This window comes from Astyanax mexicanus, chromosome 8 (assembly GCF_023375975.1).
Source record: "Astyanax mexicanus isolate ESR-SI-001 chromosome 8, AstMex3_surface, whole genome shotgun sequence".
Lineage (NCBI taxonomy): Eukaryota > Metazoa > Chordata > Actinopteri > Characiformes > Acestrorhamphidae > Astyanax > Astyanax mexicanus.
Window position 1 is genome coordinate 17637231 of NC_064415.1, and position 18889 is coordinate 17656119.

Here is an 18889-nt window from a genome sequence, read left to right on the forward strand (position 1 = left end):
TCCCTAACCCTTGTGCTGAGCACAAAAGAAACCTCGGCCTCGGCCTTTAACCAATCTGTGCAGTTAACACGCATATACACACCGGTGAGCACACTCGTCAAACACACATATCGATACAGTGAGCACACATGCCCAGAGTGGTGGGCAGCAGTGAGGATTAAGGGCCTTGCTCAAAGACCCAACAGTAGCAGCCAAACCCAGGTATCAAACCCACCAATCAATCTAGAGCTGAACACACCACCTTCTGACACTTCGGCAGAAGATCAGTTTAAAGCACAGTAAACATTCAAGACTGTGGTAAACTGAGATCAAGCTGGTGCAAATAAAACATAATGAGTGGGAGTTATTTTAATTAGTCAGAATATGAAAGTTTAGATCTACAATCAGCTCGGCACCGAGTGAAATTCATTTTTAATTCTCAGCTAACAACAAGACATTTTCAGCTGAATCCCCCTAAAATTCTTAAATGCACAGATATATATATATAGAGGCAATTCATTACTGTACTCTTTCTTTCATTTTAAATGTAGATGTGTGAGAAACTGCATCACTCACAGGTACACTAATTAATTAAAAAAAGAAATCAGTCAAACATTGAAAAATCTGTTAAGATTATTAAAGTGCATTATTTTGCATAGACACCAGGAAGCCAATTCTCTTTCTTTACCCAATGTCTATAACTGTGTTTTTCTAGCTCTGGTAGGCAGACAGACAGTAATCAGATGGTAAACAGGTTTTTACATGTCTGTGGCCTCCACAGAAAATAACTATTATATTTTTGTTGTTAGAAAATGTAATTTTTGGGTTGCTATTGTGATGTAAAGATTATTGAAAGAAATTTGAGAAGATTCATTTTTAAAGGAAAGTATCTACTCCAGCTTTAAGTGACCATTGCAATATTTCTAAATAGTAAAGTAAAAGGCTGTGAAGAAATACACAAAATCTACAGTCTACATTCCACTTAAATGAAGCACCTACACAAACACGTTTGTGTTAATTTTCAAAAGTGAACTGTACCAATTTTTGTACCAACATTTAAATTTATAATTTGTGCGTTTATAATTTACTCTGTATACTAATACTGCACTGATTTTAACATATAATACATTTAACATTAAACATTAAACTTATCACTCTCTATCAGAGCTACTTCCAGTTCCAAAAAGAGACACACACACATATTGGCATATTAAAACATGGGAAGAAAAATTGCCCAAAGCATCACTAAAGTTCCCTCTTGTGTGGCAAAAAAGTGCACTATAGGCTGCTCTTCCTGTGGGAAAAAAGTGATCAGGTGCCCATATAAATGCCCCTTCTTCTAAACAATGAAGATGTGTCCTCTAGATCAAGACATGATAATGTAATGAGTCTTAATTAGTGTCCACATGCCCTTCTGCCCTTCCAATAGAATGCAATAAATGCCTTAAATAACCAGCCCTACGAGACACAAAGGGTGCCATGTTGTCATCTAGTTTTATTTAGTTGACCTGACCGTCTACCACTGCGGGCTTTATAAACTTCTGAACTACAAGGCCTAACAGTTCTGTCTACTTACACATATTCTCTATCTTTTGAATACATTTCTTAAATTCTTAATCCATTAAAAAAATTAATCAGTGGGGAAATGTTTTTCTATATGCATTTTTTAACTGACAGTTCTGTAACATTTATTTTCTATTGTTTGAGCAGCAGGATTGAATAATATTGGTAAACTGATTACACAAATAATAAATAGTTTCAATTATAAACACAGAGATATATTTCACAGAGATATCATCTTAAACTGCCTTGTTATCAAGTGATTAAATTTGGTGACAGTGACCAGTGATATATAGAGGCCATTAATTACTGTACTCTTTCATTAATTTTAAATTTAGATGTATGAGAAACTACATCACTCACAGGTACACTTATTAATAAAAAATAAAAAAATCAGTCAAACATTGAAAAATCTGTTAAGATTATAAGTGCATTATTTTGCATAGATACCAGGAAGCCAATTCTCTTTCTTTACCCAATGTCTATAACTGTGTCTTTTTCTAGCTCTGGTAGGCAGACAGACAGTAATCAGATGGTAAACAGGTTTTTACATGCCTGTTGCCTCCACAGAAAATAACTATTATATTTTTGTTGTTAGAAAATGTAATTTTTGGATTGCTATTGTGATGTAAAGATTATTGAAAAAATATAAGAAGATTAGTTTTTAACGGAAATTATCTACTCCAGCTTTAAGTGACCATTGCAATATTCCTAAATAGTAAAGTAAAAAGCTGTAAAGAAATACACAGAATCTACAGTCTACATTCCACTGCTGCACTTAAATGAAGCACTTACACAAACACGTTTGTGTTAACTTAAAGTTAACAGCTGTAGAGAATCAGCAGCAGAGCCGTACAGAGGAGCTTTACTCACTTTTCAAAAGTGAACTGTACCAATTTTTGTACCAACATTTAAACAGTTTATAATTTACTCTGTATATTAGTACTGTACTGATTTTAACATATAATACATTTAACATTAAACATTAAACTTATCACTCTCTATCAGAGCTACTTCCAGTTCCAAAAAGAGACACACACACATATTGGCATATTAAAACGTGGGCAGGAAAATTGCCCAAAGCATCACTAAAGTTCCCTCTAGTGTGGCAAAAAAGTGCACTATAGGCTGCTCTTCCTGTGGGAACAAAGTGATCAAGTGCCGGTGAGATGCCTCTTCTTCCAAACAATGAAGATGTGTCCTCTAGATCAAGACATGATAATGTAATGAGTCTTAATTAGTGCCCACGTGCCCTTCTGCCCTTCCAACAGAATGCAATAAATGCCTTAAATAACCAGCCCTACGAGACACAAAGGGTGCCATGTTGTCATCTAGTTTTATTTAGTTGACCTGACCGTCTACCACTGCGGGCTTTATAAACTTCTGAACTACAAGGCCTAACAGTTCTGTCTAATTATACATATTCTCTATCTTTTGAATACATTTCTTAAATTCTTAATCCATTAAAAAAATTAATCAGTGGGGAAATGTTTTTCTATATGCATTTTTTAACTGACAGTTCTGTAACATTTATTTTCTATTGTTTGAGCAGCAGGATTGAATAATTTTGGTAAACTGATTACACAAATAATAAGTAGTTTCAATTATAAACACAGAGATATATTTCACAGAGATATCAGCTTAAATTGCCTTGTTATCAAGTGATTAAATTTGGTGACAGTGACCAAGTATTTTTTATGAACTGTTATAATAATAAAAAAGAAAATAAAGCATTAGTTCTTGTATCTTTAGACTCTTTTAGTGAATTCAAAATAGTTATACGTCTGTGAAATACATGTGTGTCTAGTACTGATATTTTTATTAATGTTTATTTCATTTTTAATGTTTATTTGAATACTAAGTACTGAGTAAATGTAACACCAGTTCAGGTGTTACTATAATCACAACATGAACTCTGCTGTTTCTGACCTCCTTACAGATTGAAGATGAAAAATCTCTTAAAAAACAAGTTGCATTAATTTAATTAATTATTTACAGTAAACTGAAATATGTTTACATTATTAAATACAGTAGTTATTAATTAAAAATAATAAAGAAAAACAACTTAAAACCTATTGTCCCTGTTTAGTGAAAAACAAGTATCTCTATTTTTGGCTACTTTTATTTTACTACATAATCTAAACACAATTTGTGCCTTAATCCGGGTTGAAATTCTTAATAAATAAAAGATGGACCAATAATAATCTTTTTACATTGAATTTGATTAGAAGTCCAGAAGTTTTTATTTCTTTTCTGTACAATTGCTGTTGTTTTTATTGGACAGCAATGCTATACACATTCAATCATCAAAACAAAATAAAAAAGATCATATTTGTTCATATGCTGGACAATTCATTTATTACAAACATTTTAGACAAGTAGTCTTTTATTTATTTTCTAATTATTACAGGTAAACAGAACAAAAACAAATATAACAGGACATTGCATTTACTCCTGTAGTTTATTTATAAACATTTGATAGCAGGTATTTAATCATCATGAGTGACAGGTGTGATGATCAGTGGAGCTGAGTTTTTACCTCCATCATTAAGACAGGGGCTGAAGAATGGATAGAGTTTCTCAGTGAAAGACTGACCAGTGAAAGAGTAGATATGAGACCTGGCCTCCACATCATAAAAGGAGACCAGACCCTCCTCATAATCCACAAACACCCCCACCTTCTGGAGCTTCTCTCTCAGAGAGAGGAGGACTGAGGGACCAGCACAAGCCTTATACTGATTCCCATTCCTCAGAATCACAGTCCAGAATCCATTCTTTGGGCTCAGTGTAATCTCCCCCTTCCTGTTAATGGACTCTCTGGCCACTCCTAATGTCCACTTAGTCTTCCCACTGACCTGCACCTCATAGTAAAATCTCCCTGAGGAGAATCCCTCCTTTCCCAAAACATTGCAATAATTTGTAAATCTCTCTGGATTGTCAGGAAGAGTCTGTTTTGTGTCTCCACATCTCACTTGTTTTCCATCATCAGAGAGGATGAGAAAGGGATTTGATGTATCAGGATCCAGAATCACGTCCACTGAGAGAAACACACAGTAAAGACATGTTTAAATATAAATCAGTCAGTGATTCACATTTAATGAAGCTGTATAAGATTATGAAAATGAATGAAACAATGTCAGAAAACAATGTCTACTGGATACAGTGAAGGTCACTACATGTGTGTGTGTGTGTGTGTACTAACTGAACGTACTGTAGATCAGTAGAATTAATCAGACACTGAACTGAATCACATCCATATTGTGGATAGTGGCCTTATTTACTTACAGTTATTATTATTACCAGATAAATCATCTTTACCTGCATGCTGTTTTCTCTTCAAAAGCTCTGTAAACATAAATAATTAATTTAAGGTTGATATAAATTTATCAAAATGCAATTAAACAAAATATTTCATTATTAATATGAACTGAACATATGAATCTTGCTGTAGTTGTTTAAACATATCCATTAAATATTATACATATTAATATACACTGCAGTCTGTGAGAAATGTAGCTTTAACAATATACACCATCTTTATAATCTTAGCTTTTGACATAGTTTAAAGTGAATTCATAAAAGTTTCTCAAGCTGAGATTTATTTATAATATTCCACACTCATCCTCTGCAGCTCTGAAAACAGACACTATGATACTATTTATATTAATGACATTAAAACATTTACAATGAAAGGTGAAATTGAAGAATTCTGATCAGATTCTGTTATTGTGTCATATTTAATCCTGAAGAATTTGATGTCTTCTATGTTTACAACATTAGAGCTGTTCTTCTCAATAATCTCTGTTTATTCTGGATAATTTACTAATTAGTAATATCTTAAAAAAACAGAGTAAATCCTCCTTACCTGAAACTAGCCTTTCCTTTTTAATCTCTGAAAAAATATGTAAAGAATTTAAGCATTTAAAAAAACTTTCTATACACACTTTCAAATCAGACAAAAACAACAGAAACAATGATACATTTAAAATTAAAAGCTAAATTAAGGAGATTTTTTTTATATTTGTAGAATGAAATGCTTGAAAAGTGTCTAATGAGTTTGAACATCTAACTAAATGTGGACTTTTGAAGCAGAAAAAGAGAAACAGACTTTCCCAGTTTCATGATAATCAGGCAAAGTTAAATGTTGGTGTTAAAAATCTATAAATAGTATAGCAGTGATATTTGATGAACAGTATTGCATTAAAAAAAACATACCTTCCTCTAGCGTTTTCTTCTGCTCCTCTGAAAAATATATAAAACCAAAAATTTATTACAATAAATTTCTGATCCCTGATATTGCATAATTTGCGATAATAAATAAATAAAACCAAACCCAATATTAAGAAACAAGCATACATGCAAAAAGAATATGAATTGTTTAATTCGCGAAAGTAGGTGAATAAATGAACATATTTATTGTATTTGTTTATTGCTGTTTATTTCTGTTTTAATTTTTTCCAATTTTTTTTTTCTTCCCGCCAACATTCTGTTTTCATGCTTTGTGCCTGCGCTGTTTAAATAGCAATGCCAATGATGGGCGTGGTGGTCTGGAAGTGAGGTGTGTTGAGGTAAATTTTGGCGTATTGATATCCTACCAGTGTGAAACACGAGTGCGCCACTGACTGATTTGGACCATGACAACAGTCAAACATCAGACGCCCATTCCTAACTTGGCAATGCAGGTCCAACTTTTACATCAACAATAAACAGAATAAACAATAAAATAACATTGCTGTTCCTGTAATTGACCTGCTACCGCACCTTCACAGGGTGAACAGGCAGGTACATTTCCTCTACAGGAAAGTGCAGCAGAACTGCGCTGTTAAAATACCAATCCGCCAAAGTCAGAGCCCACCTGGCTCTTAAAGGTAATGGCAAGTGAAAAGCTAATTGGTTTGTTTTATGTTAAACCATAAACACACCCATGATTAAGTATATGGATTTTGTGTATTTCAAGCTGCGCAGGCTGCATTTACCCGTCATTACATTACACTGGTCTACAGTTGTATTAGCATGTCCAACAGTGCGTAATAGTTTTACAACAAGGCCGTAATATGACCCTGAAACATACAACAGAATTGTATAAATGAAATACTGACAGTATGTGATATTCTGTTAAATATGTTCTCCATGTTCAATTTGCTCGTTAATAATGTCTGATCATCTCTGTAGGAACTTTTGAATTAAATGATCTGACCACAGAAAACCAAAATAAGGTTATTACCTGCTTTCATTTTTTCACTTTCAATCTCTGAAAACAAAAATGAGTCAAGAGTCAATTTCAGATCATGTATTTTAAATATCAGGACATATAACATAATTCTGACTTACTTAAGTGAGATTTGCAGTTGTTAGGTATTTACATTTAATTTAAATCACAAAAGAGATCACAACTTTAATATACAGATAGTAAGAAGTACATTGCTGCTGTAATCTGTATTGTGAGTAATTTATACACAGACCAACCATAACATTAGCAACGTTGAGAAATGAAGTAAAAAATATCTTTATCTACACTGGTATCTATTAAGGGATGATATATACTGTATGTTAAACAGCAAATGAACAGGCAGCTATAGAATGTGGTGTGCTAAAATCAGAGTAAGAATATGTGCCATTTTGACAAGTGATAAACTGTGATAACTAGACTTGGTTAGAACATTTCTAAAATATCAGGTAAGTATTGTGGGGGTTTTCTGTTATGCAGAAACTTCTCCAAAAAAGCACAACCAGTGAAAGTCTTGCTGATGCTAATGGATACTTCACCACACAAGTTAATACAGGGCTCTTCAGCTTATGTCCTGATGCCAGATAAAACAGGACATTTTCAGAGGTCTTGTGAAATCCACAGATCTGTTGTGGTGACCGAAGGGGACTTACGAACATGCTACTGTTATGGCTGATCAATGTATGACATACAAATATCTAATGTTCAAAACAGAAACATAGCAGCAATTGCAAAGACATTTAGTCTTAATTTTTCATGAAATGTTGATACAATGTAAATGGAAACAGGTGGTTTCAAAATGTCACAAACTCATTCATGTATTCATCTAATAAGCCAATCAAATGTAAGAAGCATATTGCTAAAATTCATGGAGATACAGCCTTCAGGAAATGTTTCCATCATTCATCCAAAATGCAGAAAAAAATACAATTCTGCAGCTATGGCTGCAGTGGATATGCTCATCTTGAACCAGTCAAATTAAATATGTACTGTTGCTACTACTAAAAATCATTCACAATATAGTAATATTTTATAATTTATATGCTTATAGTTACTTTTAGGCATAAACAAATACCTTTCTTTAGGATTTTCCACTGTACATCTGAAAATAAACAAAAATATTTATTAAGCTAGATTCTTACACAAAGTACCAGCTTGTAAAAACACTTTAATGTCACTACAGTTTTTCTCTATTGCCAAAACACAAGACCCAGTACTCTAAACCAAATGACCAGTTACCTAAACACATTTAGTAAAACTACCCCCCATTTGCCACAACCACAAACACAATTCACCTGTAGACACTGTTCACAAAACCCATCCCCTTTTTCTCAAATCTCTAAACACATTTTGCCTTGATAAAACACATTTTGCATATATCTCTGCTCCAATATGCATTGTGAAGCTCATGTGATGCAAAATGGCACCCACAGTCAGCAAAACTTGAACACAATGAACATACCTGGTGTCATTCAGTAAACACAACGACTTATAATTGAAAACACCTGTTGCAAATGATGTGACCACACCTATATAAGTCAGTTTGCTGAAGGTTCCAAACAAAAATGGATGATCACGGCAGAAGAAGAGGAGTTGGTGTCAGAGGAGGGAGAGGAGAAGGAGGCAAGCAAGACAAGCGGGACAACGAATCCAACCTAACCTCAGCAGATTCTCAGTGGCCACCATTATTCAGCCTTCAGAGAACACAACAGGTACTGTATTTACTAGGTTTTTAGTCACTACACTAGATGTTTACAGTATACAGTAATATAGTGGAGTGCACCTACATACAGACAAGTGCAATCATGGTTACAGTAAAAGTGTGTACTGCAAGGACCATTTCTGACCAAATGACTGCATGTTTGTTTCTATAGAGTTGAAAGATTGCCGGTGGGCAATTTGCGATTTGCAGGTGGGAGGCCTTCCAGATTCACACCAGCCCAAGAGGTCCTCATTGTGGATATGGTTTGGGAGAACAATGTGATGAGAGTACGGGAGATACAGGAAGGGAATCATTGGTGACAATTTGAACTTTCAGAACATTGACAATGTCAGCCTGACAACCATAGACAGAGTCCTCAAGCGCCAGAGAGTATGCATGAAGCAGGCCTATAGGGTACCCTTTGAGCGCAAATCTAACAGAATAAAACACCTCCGTCACCAGTATGGGCAAGTAAGTACAGTACAATCCATGTACGTGGTGGCCTACAGTACTTTACATGCAATACTATACTATCGCACTGTAATGTGCAGTATTGACTGTCTTTCTGAACACCTGAAAATGCTATTTGTTTCCACAGTGGATCTTCGAGTTAGAGTCCATGGCCAGACCCCATGAATTTATATTTATGGATGAGGCTGGCATCAACCTCAGAAAAAGGAGGAGGAGACGCCGTAACATCCAGACGACGTGATGCCGCCCAATGATTTCAGTGTCAACATACAACATACTGTGTCAATTTGCATGTACAATGTACTGTAATAAAAGAAATTGCACCCTGAACATTGTGTTTTCAATTGTTACTGTACTGTATCTATTGTGTGTAATGGATCCTCCATGGAGTTTATAGTACTCATTTCTGCATTGAGTTGTGATATTACTGCATTTTCTGCATTATTCATTATTCCTATGAAATGCACAAATCTATAGTAAATGCCCAATACATATTTGAGAATAAATAAGGGTTGCTCAAATGCATCCTGGCAGTTGTGAAACTGTAAAAAGAACAGTCTCACAATCTGAAAATTGTGTTTTCAATATTTTTGGTAATGTGGTTAATGATGCTCAGTAGTGTGTACATTTTTGCAGGCCTTGAACGGTATTGTGGTGTCAAAGTTTGCTTTTGCGCATATGAGCAACTGTTTTGGTGTGATGGGTTGGTTTTGCGCATATGAGCAACTGTTTAGGTGTGATGGGTTGGTTTTGCGCATATGAGCAACTGTTTAGGTGTGATGGGTTGGTTTTGCGCATATGAGCAACTGTTTAGGTGTGATGGGTTGGTTTTGCGCATATGAGCAACTGTTTAGGTGTGATGGGTTGGTTTTGCGCATATGAGCAACTGTTTAGGTGTGATGGGTTGGTTTTGCGCATATGAGCAACTGTTTAGGTGTGATGGGTTGGTTTGGCGCATATGAGCAACTGTTTAGGTGTGATGGGTTGGTTTTGCGCATATGAGCAACTGTTTAGGTGTGATGGGTTGGTTTTGCGCATATGAGCAACTGTTTTGGTGTGATGGCTTGGTTTTGCGCATATGAGCAACTGTTTTGGTGTGATGGCTTGGTTTTGAAAAGAGACTGTGAGGTTGTGTGTACGTAGCTTTAGAAAAGTGTTTTGTGTTTAGAGTTTGTGAAAAATGAGGGGCAGTATCGTGAAATGTGTTTAAGCAATAGAGAAAAACTGTAATAAAAAGAATTTCAACTCTTACCTTTCTTGTGATACATAACTGCAGCTGTTATCAGTCCAAAAACTATAACAACCACTAAAACTGATATAGTAATGATGGCAGACTTCCAAAAATGAAGAGCTTCACCTGAAATTTTAACTAAATGTTAATACACATTAAAATATTTAAAGCAAGAGTGTTTTCAATAATAAATTACTAATAAAGGAACAAAAGCAGTGCTTATTCTGAACACAGAACCATAAACATGAAAAAGATCCCCTCAAGGACTCAACTCCAAAACCCCATGCCTACAACAAAATATCTACAGAAGACTTTAACTCTTTGTTATTGTGTCCACTATTAAAAAAAAATTAACAAGAATATTTATTAAGGGACACCACAAAAAGTCACTGCTGTAGATCTGGATATTCATCAATGTTTGGAGAAATGCTCTATAGACAGATACAGAGACAAAAGTGGAACTTTCAGCACAAATGTACATTGCTATGTTCGGAAGAAAAAAATTCAATGGTATCCCAACAATAAAAAGCATGGTAGAGGGAGAGTTTTATTGTTTGGGCTGATTTGTTGCCTCATGGGCTGGAAAACTTTATTTTGTAGTTACTCATGTTATCTTTTAAATATAATATGTTTCATTTCAAAGGCTGACAAAGACGATGAAAGAACAATTAAAGGTTCAAGAAAACCAACAAATACTTTTTGTAGCTAAATTTTCTTTTTTTTTTGAGTAATGCTGAAAACTGATGTAACTGGTGTAATTGTAATTATTCTTGATTACAAAATGTGAAAAACTATTAAATATATTTTAAAAAATACCTGTAAGATGATTTTGTACTTTAACTCACAAACATATAAAATATATACTTTAACAGAGAGGTACAGTATCTCTATTTCTGAATTCTGAGCTTTTGAGGAGTTTCTTTTCAGTCAGTTGACACTTACTGGTGATGATGATCTCAGCCTCCCTCAGGTGGTGTCTCTGTTGAAGTCTGCAGTGGATCCTGTCTGAGTTATAAACAGTGATGCGGCTTCTCACTCTGAATCCCTCAGTGTCTCTGTGTGTCTCTGTATCTTCAGCAGTCAGATTGACTCCTTCTCTGTTCAGCCACAAAACCTCAGGTTCAGGGTTCCAGCCTCTAGACTCACATACTAAACTGATCCCACCCGAGTTATCATAGCTCTCCATAGTGACCACCGGCTCAGTTCCCAGAACTAGAATAAATAGAAATTGAATAAATCAATAATTAAATTATCTAAAACATTAGTGCTTTAATTTGCCTAATTAATCACAGATAAAATAACACATAAAAAATGATTAGTTATTAATCAATCTCCTCTCTCTCTGAACACTGAATATTACTAAGTACAGTAAACCTTTGATCACAATATGGTCAAATATCTAAATGCTGGTAATATTTGCATCTCATGTTTAAGCATTTTAAGCAGGGCTGGTATATTTTATTATTACAGAGCAACATATTTCAGCTATTACAGTTTTTGGAGTTTGCTAAGGCCCAATTCTTGGACTATCTCTCCTTTTTTCCAAACTTAACACAAAGCTTCCCTAACCACATACACAACTACACACAAATACACAACTACTGGATGAAGTGAACACTTTGCTATTTAAAGGTGAGAAAGTAGACTGTTCACGGGGTGATAGAACACACAGCCCTGGATATTTGCACTAATTCTGCCTAGCTAATCACTTGACTATAGTACACCAACAGAAATTCTGGTTTCCATTTTCAATATTTAGCACCAGAATTTTACAGACTGCCAAAACTGGAGGATACCACAGATTTCTGAGTAGGTTAAGACGTATTAAGTTGTTTGAAAATAATTTATAAGTCACTAAGCTTCACACAGATTTATGGTTGTTCTGCCAAAATACAATTGGATTTGCTAATGGGAAACACCCTGATCTGTAGTTCGTAGTAGTCTGTGGATCGACTTTAATTGGATACAAATTTGTTATAATAAATCTTAACAAGTACTAAAGTCAACAGAGCAATTGTTCTTTACCTTCAACAGTGACTTGAACAGTGATGTCATCGTACCAGGATTTGTCCTTAATGAGACATTTATAAGCTCCTTCATCAGAGACTCGAACGTCTGAGAGTCTGAGTGAAGTGTTTCCTTTTTGTAGCTCCTCTCTGAACAGTGCTGTTCTTCCTCTGTAGAACTGATCCTGCTTTTCATTTATGTCTCTATGATTCTCGTACAGATGCACAAATCTATCTGCTGCATCTAATCTGAACCATTCTACAGTCATGTCCACAGCACTGGTGTTGGGTTGGATAGAGCAGGGCAGAACCAGGAATTCACCAGCTTCAACAACAAGAGGAGCATCTGGACCAACAACCTTTAAACTCTCTGTATTGTGAAACATCCAAACACAAAACAGTAAAATGTTGAACATGTTAAATGGATTAAATCAATACTTTTTTATAATACAGCAGTCATAAATGCTTCAGTCAAAACCATAATTAATAGTAATCAGGAAATTATGCTCTTATCTTTGAATGTGTGTAAGAAGCTGGTTGTTCTGAATTTCTCCACAAACACACAAATAAACAGATAATGCTGCATCATATAAAATATATGTACCTGATTCAGATTTTATACCACAGAGGACAATCAGAACTGCCATATGGAAGAACTCCATCCCTGAAAAGTGTGTAAACATTTATATAATTAAATGCACCATGTTACATAGTTATTTAACATATTTTATTTATGTTAAACACATGGCACATGAATGATACACTGATTATATACACACCTATCTTTCTCATCTTCACGTGTTCATTACAGGCCTTAGGAGAGTTACTTTCAGCATTTCAGTAGGGTGACCGTATAGAAACTTTAACCTGGTGGAAGGAAGGTGGCACAGAACCAACTGTGAAAATAAATGATTTACATTACATGAAAGCCAAATCCCAGATATTTTACACAATATTCTAATTCCTAAATGTAGTTCTTTGTTTATCATTCAGCTTCTAAATCTGTCCAAATTACTTTTTATATTTCTTTCACTTTTGCTTCTTGAAATCTAAGATTTGAAAACAAATGACAAAGTTCAGTTTAATCCAGCTTTTTCTTTCCCTCTAAATTACAGTTAAAAACTACTAAAAACAAGAAGCTGATCATAGATCAGGAAGTGCTCGTGTATAGACATTCACTTACCAACAGCTAAATGCTCTCACAGAGGATCAGAAGATCACAACAGCAGCAAACACACAGCTATTAAACCTGAAGAGATTTTCAAGCACATAATACTTCATTTTTCACCAAATGAGAAACATAAACTAGATCTAAACAGCAGCAGCAGCACAGAAATCACAACATGAGGAACAGGCAACAAATGAGAATGAGTTGCCAAAAAATGCTTTTTAAATCCTTGCTACAGTAAATTTGACCACATTTAACTCTTATCCATTAATGCCTTTAAAATATCAGATATTTATAGTCATCATAACTCATTTCTTACCAGCCGCCGTCCTCATACTCTTATTCTGTGAGACTGGAAAAGTTACTTTCAATTTTAACTTCCTGTTTCCACCTGTCTACCTGTGCGTACACGCACACACACGCACACACACACACACACGCACGCACGCTCGCACACATGCGCGCACACACACACACACACACACACACCCACACACACACACACACACACACGCTGTTGTTGTAACACAGTTGCTTGTTGTATGGGACTCCAGAATCCAGTCTATATAAAACTGAATAGACAGTAGGAGAAACTTTCCCCAAAAATCTAGAGGGGTAAAATTTGCCATCCTAAATTACTTTGAATCCCTACAATTAATAATATCAGCTGAAACTCATAAAGAATACACAATACTGTTCTTCATGAATGTGTAATGGACAGCATGCACTGCAATTTTCCTACCAGAGGAGGTCCAGGCTCTGCGCTTTCTTGTAAACAGCCTGGTTGATTACAGCTTTGTCAATCATTAATAAAAAGGACCCAGTGTTGATCTTTCTATAGATATGCCCGTGACTCTCTGTAGTGACTTTGCCCTGCTGGACTCTCCTTTTCCCCATGTTTTTGGGAGCTTCCGTCTTATAGTGGGTCAGTTACCCAATAAGACTCTTTTCTCATGTTCTTCAAATGTCCATCTGAAGTCTGTATTTCTCTTTTCTGTTCTCTCTTTTTTATATAAAAAACATTTCTGCTGTTTCTGAAGATTTAAGGGGTTATATCTTTTCCTTATTTGTCTATTTCTCTCCCTTTTTGTTATACTGTCCAGTAGATAGGTTTGGCCTTCTTTATTATTTTGGTTTCTTTGTAGCCTTTTTTTCTAGCCCTTTTTCAGCCTCTTTCATTGTTGGCTCTGAGCTGTAAACAACCTTTTCCACCTTCAACAGTCACAAAAGTAATGCCAGAACTTTTCCCTAACCCTAGTGCTGAGCAAAAACTGAAATTTAGTCAAGAGTCAAGAGGCTTTTATTGTCATTACATCTGAGTACAGGTCCACAGTGTAATGAAATTACGTTCCTCCGGAACCATGGTGCAACATAGAACAACAAGCAATAGACAACATAAAGTGCAGGAGTGACGACAGTGCAACATAAAATATAAAATTATAACACTAAATAACAATAAATACAATAAATACAAAAGACGAGACAATTTAAAGACAGGACAGTGCAGTACCGATACGGTATAATAGAGTTTTTAGTGAGGATAAGGTGCAGAGATGTGTGACATACTGTAACATATAAAACATATATAATCACAGCAGTTACTGAGGTAGATAGCTTATAGTTTTTAAGAGTGCAGCAAATATTGCTGAAAGAAATAAAGTCATGTCAGTCTCTGTGTGCTGAGTGGATGTGTGTGTGTGGGTGAAGTTCAGTCTTTGTGTGTGTAAAGGGAGGGTGGGGTGTACAGTTCAGTTTTGTGTGAGTGTGTTGGGTGAGTGGTGGGTGGGGTGGGGTTCTCTAAAGTCTCTGCCTTCAACCAATCTGTGCAGTGAATACACATATACACACCGGTGAGCACACTCGTCAAACACACATTGATACAGTGAGCACACATGCCTGAAGTGGTGGGCAGCCCCTCTAGGGGTCCGCAGGCACATCCTCAGAGGAAGACAGTAGTTTGTAGTGAGCACTTTAAATCAGGGGTCTCAAACTCGTGGCCCACGAACAATATTTTGTGGACCCCGACTTGAAAGCCAATTTTAGTGTTAGAGTTTAGTGCAAGAAAGACGCATCCTCTCCCCGTCCACCAGCACAACGTATCCTATTCATTTCAATAGAGAGAGCCGCTGCATGAGCGCAGCCCCGCCCTCCACCAAAAAGTTCAGCTCAAACAAACACACACACACACACACACACACACAGAACAGCTCCCTTTCAACCACAGAGAAGCTGAAAACGGATTTATATAACTATAGATCACAGTGAGGTTGATTAAAAACCTTAAACTTATGATTGACTACACTTGTTGCTTGATTTGAATAAAAAAAACGTCACGGATACGCCCGTAGTCGAGTCATCAGGTGTTCTGTCGAGTTGTGCTACCCTGTCAAACCGTGCTACTCTTATGTGTATATTTAAAGGTAAAAATATAAAAGAAACACAATATTAGATGTTTCCAGTAAGAAGTTCATGTACTATATTTGGAAAGCCTAAATCACTGTTTCAATGTAAAGCTATGGTAGCAAGAGTTTATAATACTCAGTTTATTATATATATATACATTTTTTTTTTAGGGGGGCCTTGACGCTTTTAAGTTGTAAACAGGTGGGCCGTAATGTAGAAAAGGTTGAGAACCCCTGGTTTAAAGCACTGTAAACATTCAACACTGTGGTAAACTGAGATCAAGCTGGTGCAAATAAAAACTAATGAGTGGGAGTTATTTTAATTAGTCAGAATATGAAAGTTCAGATCTACAATCAGCGCGGCGCCGAGTGAAATTCATTTTTAAATCTCAGAAACATAGACATCTTCAGGTGAATTCCAGAGCCCCCTAAAATTCTTAAATGTGCAGTGATATATAGAGGCCATTAATTACTGTACTCTTTCATTAATTTTAAATTTAGGTGTATGAGAAACTACATCACTCACAGGTACACTTATTAATAATAAAAAAAAAAAATCAGTCAAACATTGAAAAATCAGTTAAGATTATTGAAGTGCATTATTTTGCATAGACACCAGGAAGCCAATTCTCTTTCTTCACCCAATGTCTATAACTGTGTCTTTTTCTAGCTCTGGTAGGCAGACAGACTGTAATCAGATGGTAAACATGTTTTTACATGTCTGTGGCCTCCACAGAAAATAACTATTATATTTTTGTTGTTGGAAAATGTAATTTTTGGATTGTTATTGTGATGTAAAGATTATTGAAAGAAATATAAGTAGATAATTTTAACGGAAATCATCTACTCCAGCTTTAAGTGACCATTGCAATATTCCTAAATAGTAAAGTAAAAAGCTGTGAAGAAATACACAGAATCTACAGTCTACATTCCACTGCTGCACTTAAATGAAGCACTTACACAAACACGTTTGTGTTAACTTAAAGTTAACAGCTGTAGAGAATCAGCAGCAGAGCCGTACAGAGGAGCTTTACTCACTTTTCAAAAGTGAACTGTACCATTTTTTTTTTACCAACATTTAAACAGTTTATAATTTACTCTGTATATTAATACTGTACTGATTTTAACATATAATACATTTAACATTAAACTTATCACTCTCTATCAGAGCTACTTCCAGTTCCAAAAAGAGACACACACACATATTGGCATATTAAAACTTGGGCAGGAAAATTGCCCAAAGCATCACTAAAGTTCCCTCTAGTGTGGCAAAAAAGTGCACTATAGGCTGCTCTTCCTGTGGGAAAAAGTGCCGGTGAGATGCCTCTTCTTCCAAACAATGACGATGTGTCCTCAAGACATGATAATGTAATGAGTCTTAATTAGTGCCCACGTGCCCTTCCAATAGAATGCAATAAATGCCTTAAATAACCAGCCCTACGAGACACAAAGGGTGCCATGTTGTCATCTAGTTTTATTTAGTTGCCCTGACCGTCTACCACTGCAGGCTTTATAAACTTCTGAACTACAAGGCCTAACAGTTCTGTCTACTTACACATATTCTCTATCTTTTGAGTACATTCATTAAAATCCATTAAATACATCTTAATCCATTAAAAAATGTATTAGTGGGTAAAAGTTTTTCTATATTCAACTGACAGTTCTGTAACATTTATTTTCTATTGTTTGAGCAGCAGGATTGAATAATATTGGTAAACTGATTACACAAATAATAAGTAGTTTCAATTATAAACACAGAGATATATTTCACAGAGATATCATCTTAAATTGCCTTGTTATCAAGTGATTAAATTTGGTGACAGTGACCAAGTATTTTTTATGAACTGTTATAATTAAAAAAAGAAAATAAAGCATTAGTTCTTGTATCTTTAGACTTAGTGAATTCAAAATAGTTATACGTCTGTGAAATACATGTGTGTCTAGTACTGATATTTTTATTAATGTTTATTTAATTTTTAATGTTTATTTGAATACTAAGTACTGAGTAAATGTAACACCAGTTCAGTTGTGGACTCTAAACTATAATCACAACATGAACTCCGCTGTTTCTGACCTCCTTACAGATTGAAGATGAAAAATCTCTTAAAAAACAAGTTGCATTAATTTAATTAATTATTTACAGTAAACTGAAATATGTTTACATTATTAAATACAGTAGTTATTAATTAAAAATAATAAAGAAAAACAACTTAAAACCTATTGTCCCTGTTTAGTGAAAAACAAGTATCTCTATTTTTGGCTACTTTTATTTTACTACATAATCTAAACACAATTTGTGCCTTAATCCGGGTTGAAATTCTTAATAAATAAAAGATGGACCAATAATAATCTTTTTACATTGAATTTGATTAAAAGTCCAGAAGTTTTTATTTCTTTTCTGTACAATTGCTGTTGTTTTTATTGGACAGCAATGCTAAACACATTCAATCATCAAAACAAAATAAAAATAAAAGTGTATGTGTTTATACACGGGGCAATTAATTTATTACAAATATTTTAGACAAATAGTCTTATTTATTTTCTGATTTATAAACTATTTATAAACATTTGATAGCAGGTATTTAATCATCATGAGTGACAGGTGTGATGATCAGTGGAGCTGAGTTTTTACCTCCATCATTAAGACTGGGGCTGAAGTATGGATAGAGTTTCTCAGTGAAAGACTGACCAGTGAAAGAGTAGATATGAGACCTGGCCACCACATCATAAAAGGAGACCAGACCCTCCTCATAATCCACAAACACCCCCACCTTCTGGAGATTCTCTCTCAGGGAGAGGAGAACTGAGGGATCAGCACAAGCCTTATACTCATTCCCATTCCTCAGAATCACAGTCCAGAATCCATTCTGTGGGCTCAGTGTAATCTCCCCCTTTCTGTTAATGGACTCTCTGGCCACTCCTAATGTCCACTTAGTCTTCCCACTGACCTGCACCTCATAGTAAAATCTCCCTGAGGAGAATCCCTCCTTTCCCAAAACATTGCAATAATTTGTAAATCTCTCTGGATTGTCAGGAAGAGTCTGTTTTGTGTCTCCACATCTCACTTGTTTTCCATCATCAGAGAGGATGAGAAAGGGATTTGATGTATCAGGATCCAGAATCACGTCCACTGAGAGAAACAC

At 35.2% G+C, this 18889-nt stretch overlaps 1 protein-coding gene across 1 annotated transcript in view; it reads right to left on the reverse strand.

Annotated features, from left to right (window-relative positions):
* Window positions 1–3953: 3953 nt before the first annotated feature.
* The window catches only part of LOC103043250 (uncharacterized), a 38901-nt gene continuing 23965 nt past the window's right edge, over window positions 3954–18889 (reverse strand). The window contains exons 10-21 of the mRNA XM_049482797.1: window positions 18379–18876; window positions 12956–13015; window positions 12781–12840; window positions 12196–12546; window positions 11113–11382; window positions 10192–10296; window positions 7842–7868; window positions 6764–6790; window positions 5755–5781; window positions 5405–5431; window positions 4858–4884; window positions 3954–4576 (exon numbers count right to left, since the gene is read on the reverse strand). Coding sequence (XP_049338754.1) covers window positions 4029–4576; window positions 4858–4884; window positions 5405–5431; window positions 5755–5781; window positions 6764–6790; window positions 7842–7868; window positions 10192–10296; window positions 11113–11382; window positions 12196–12546; window positions 12781–12840; window positions 12956–13015; window positions 18379–18876 — 2027 coding nt within the window. The 3' untranslated portion in view covers window positions 3954–4028. The remainder of the gene's footprint in view (window positions 4577–4857; window positions 4885–5404; window positions 5432–5754; window positions 5782–6763; window positions 6791–7841; window positions 7869–10191; window positions 10297–11112; window positions 11383–12195; window positions 12547–12780; window positions 12841–12955; window positions 13016–18378; window positions 18877–18889) is intronic.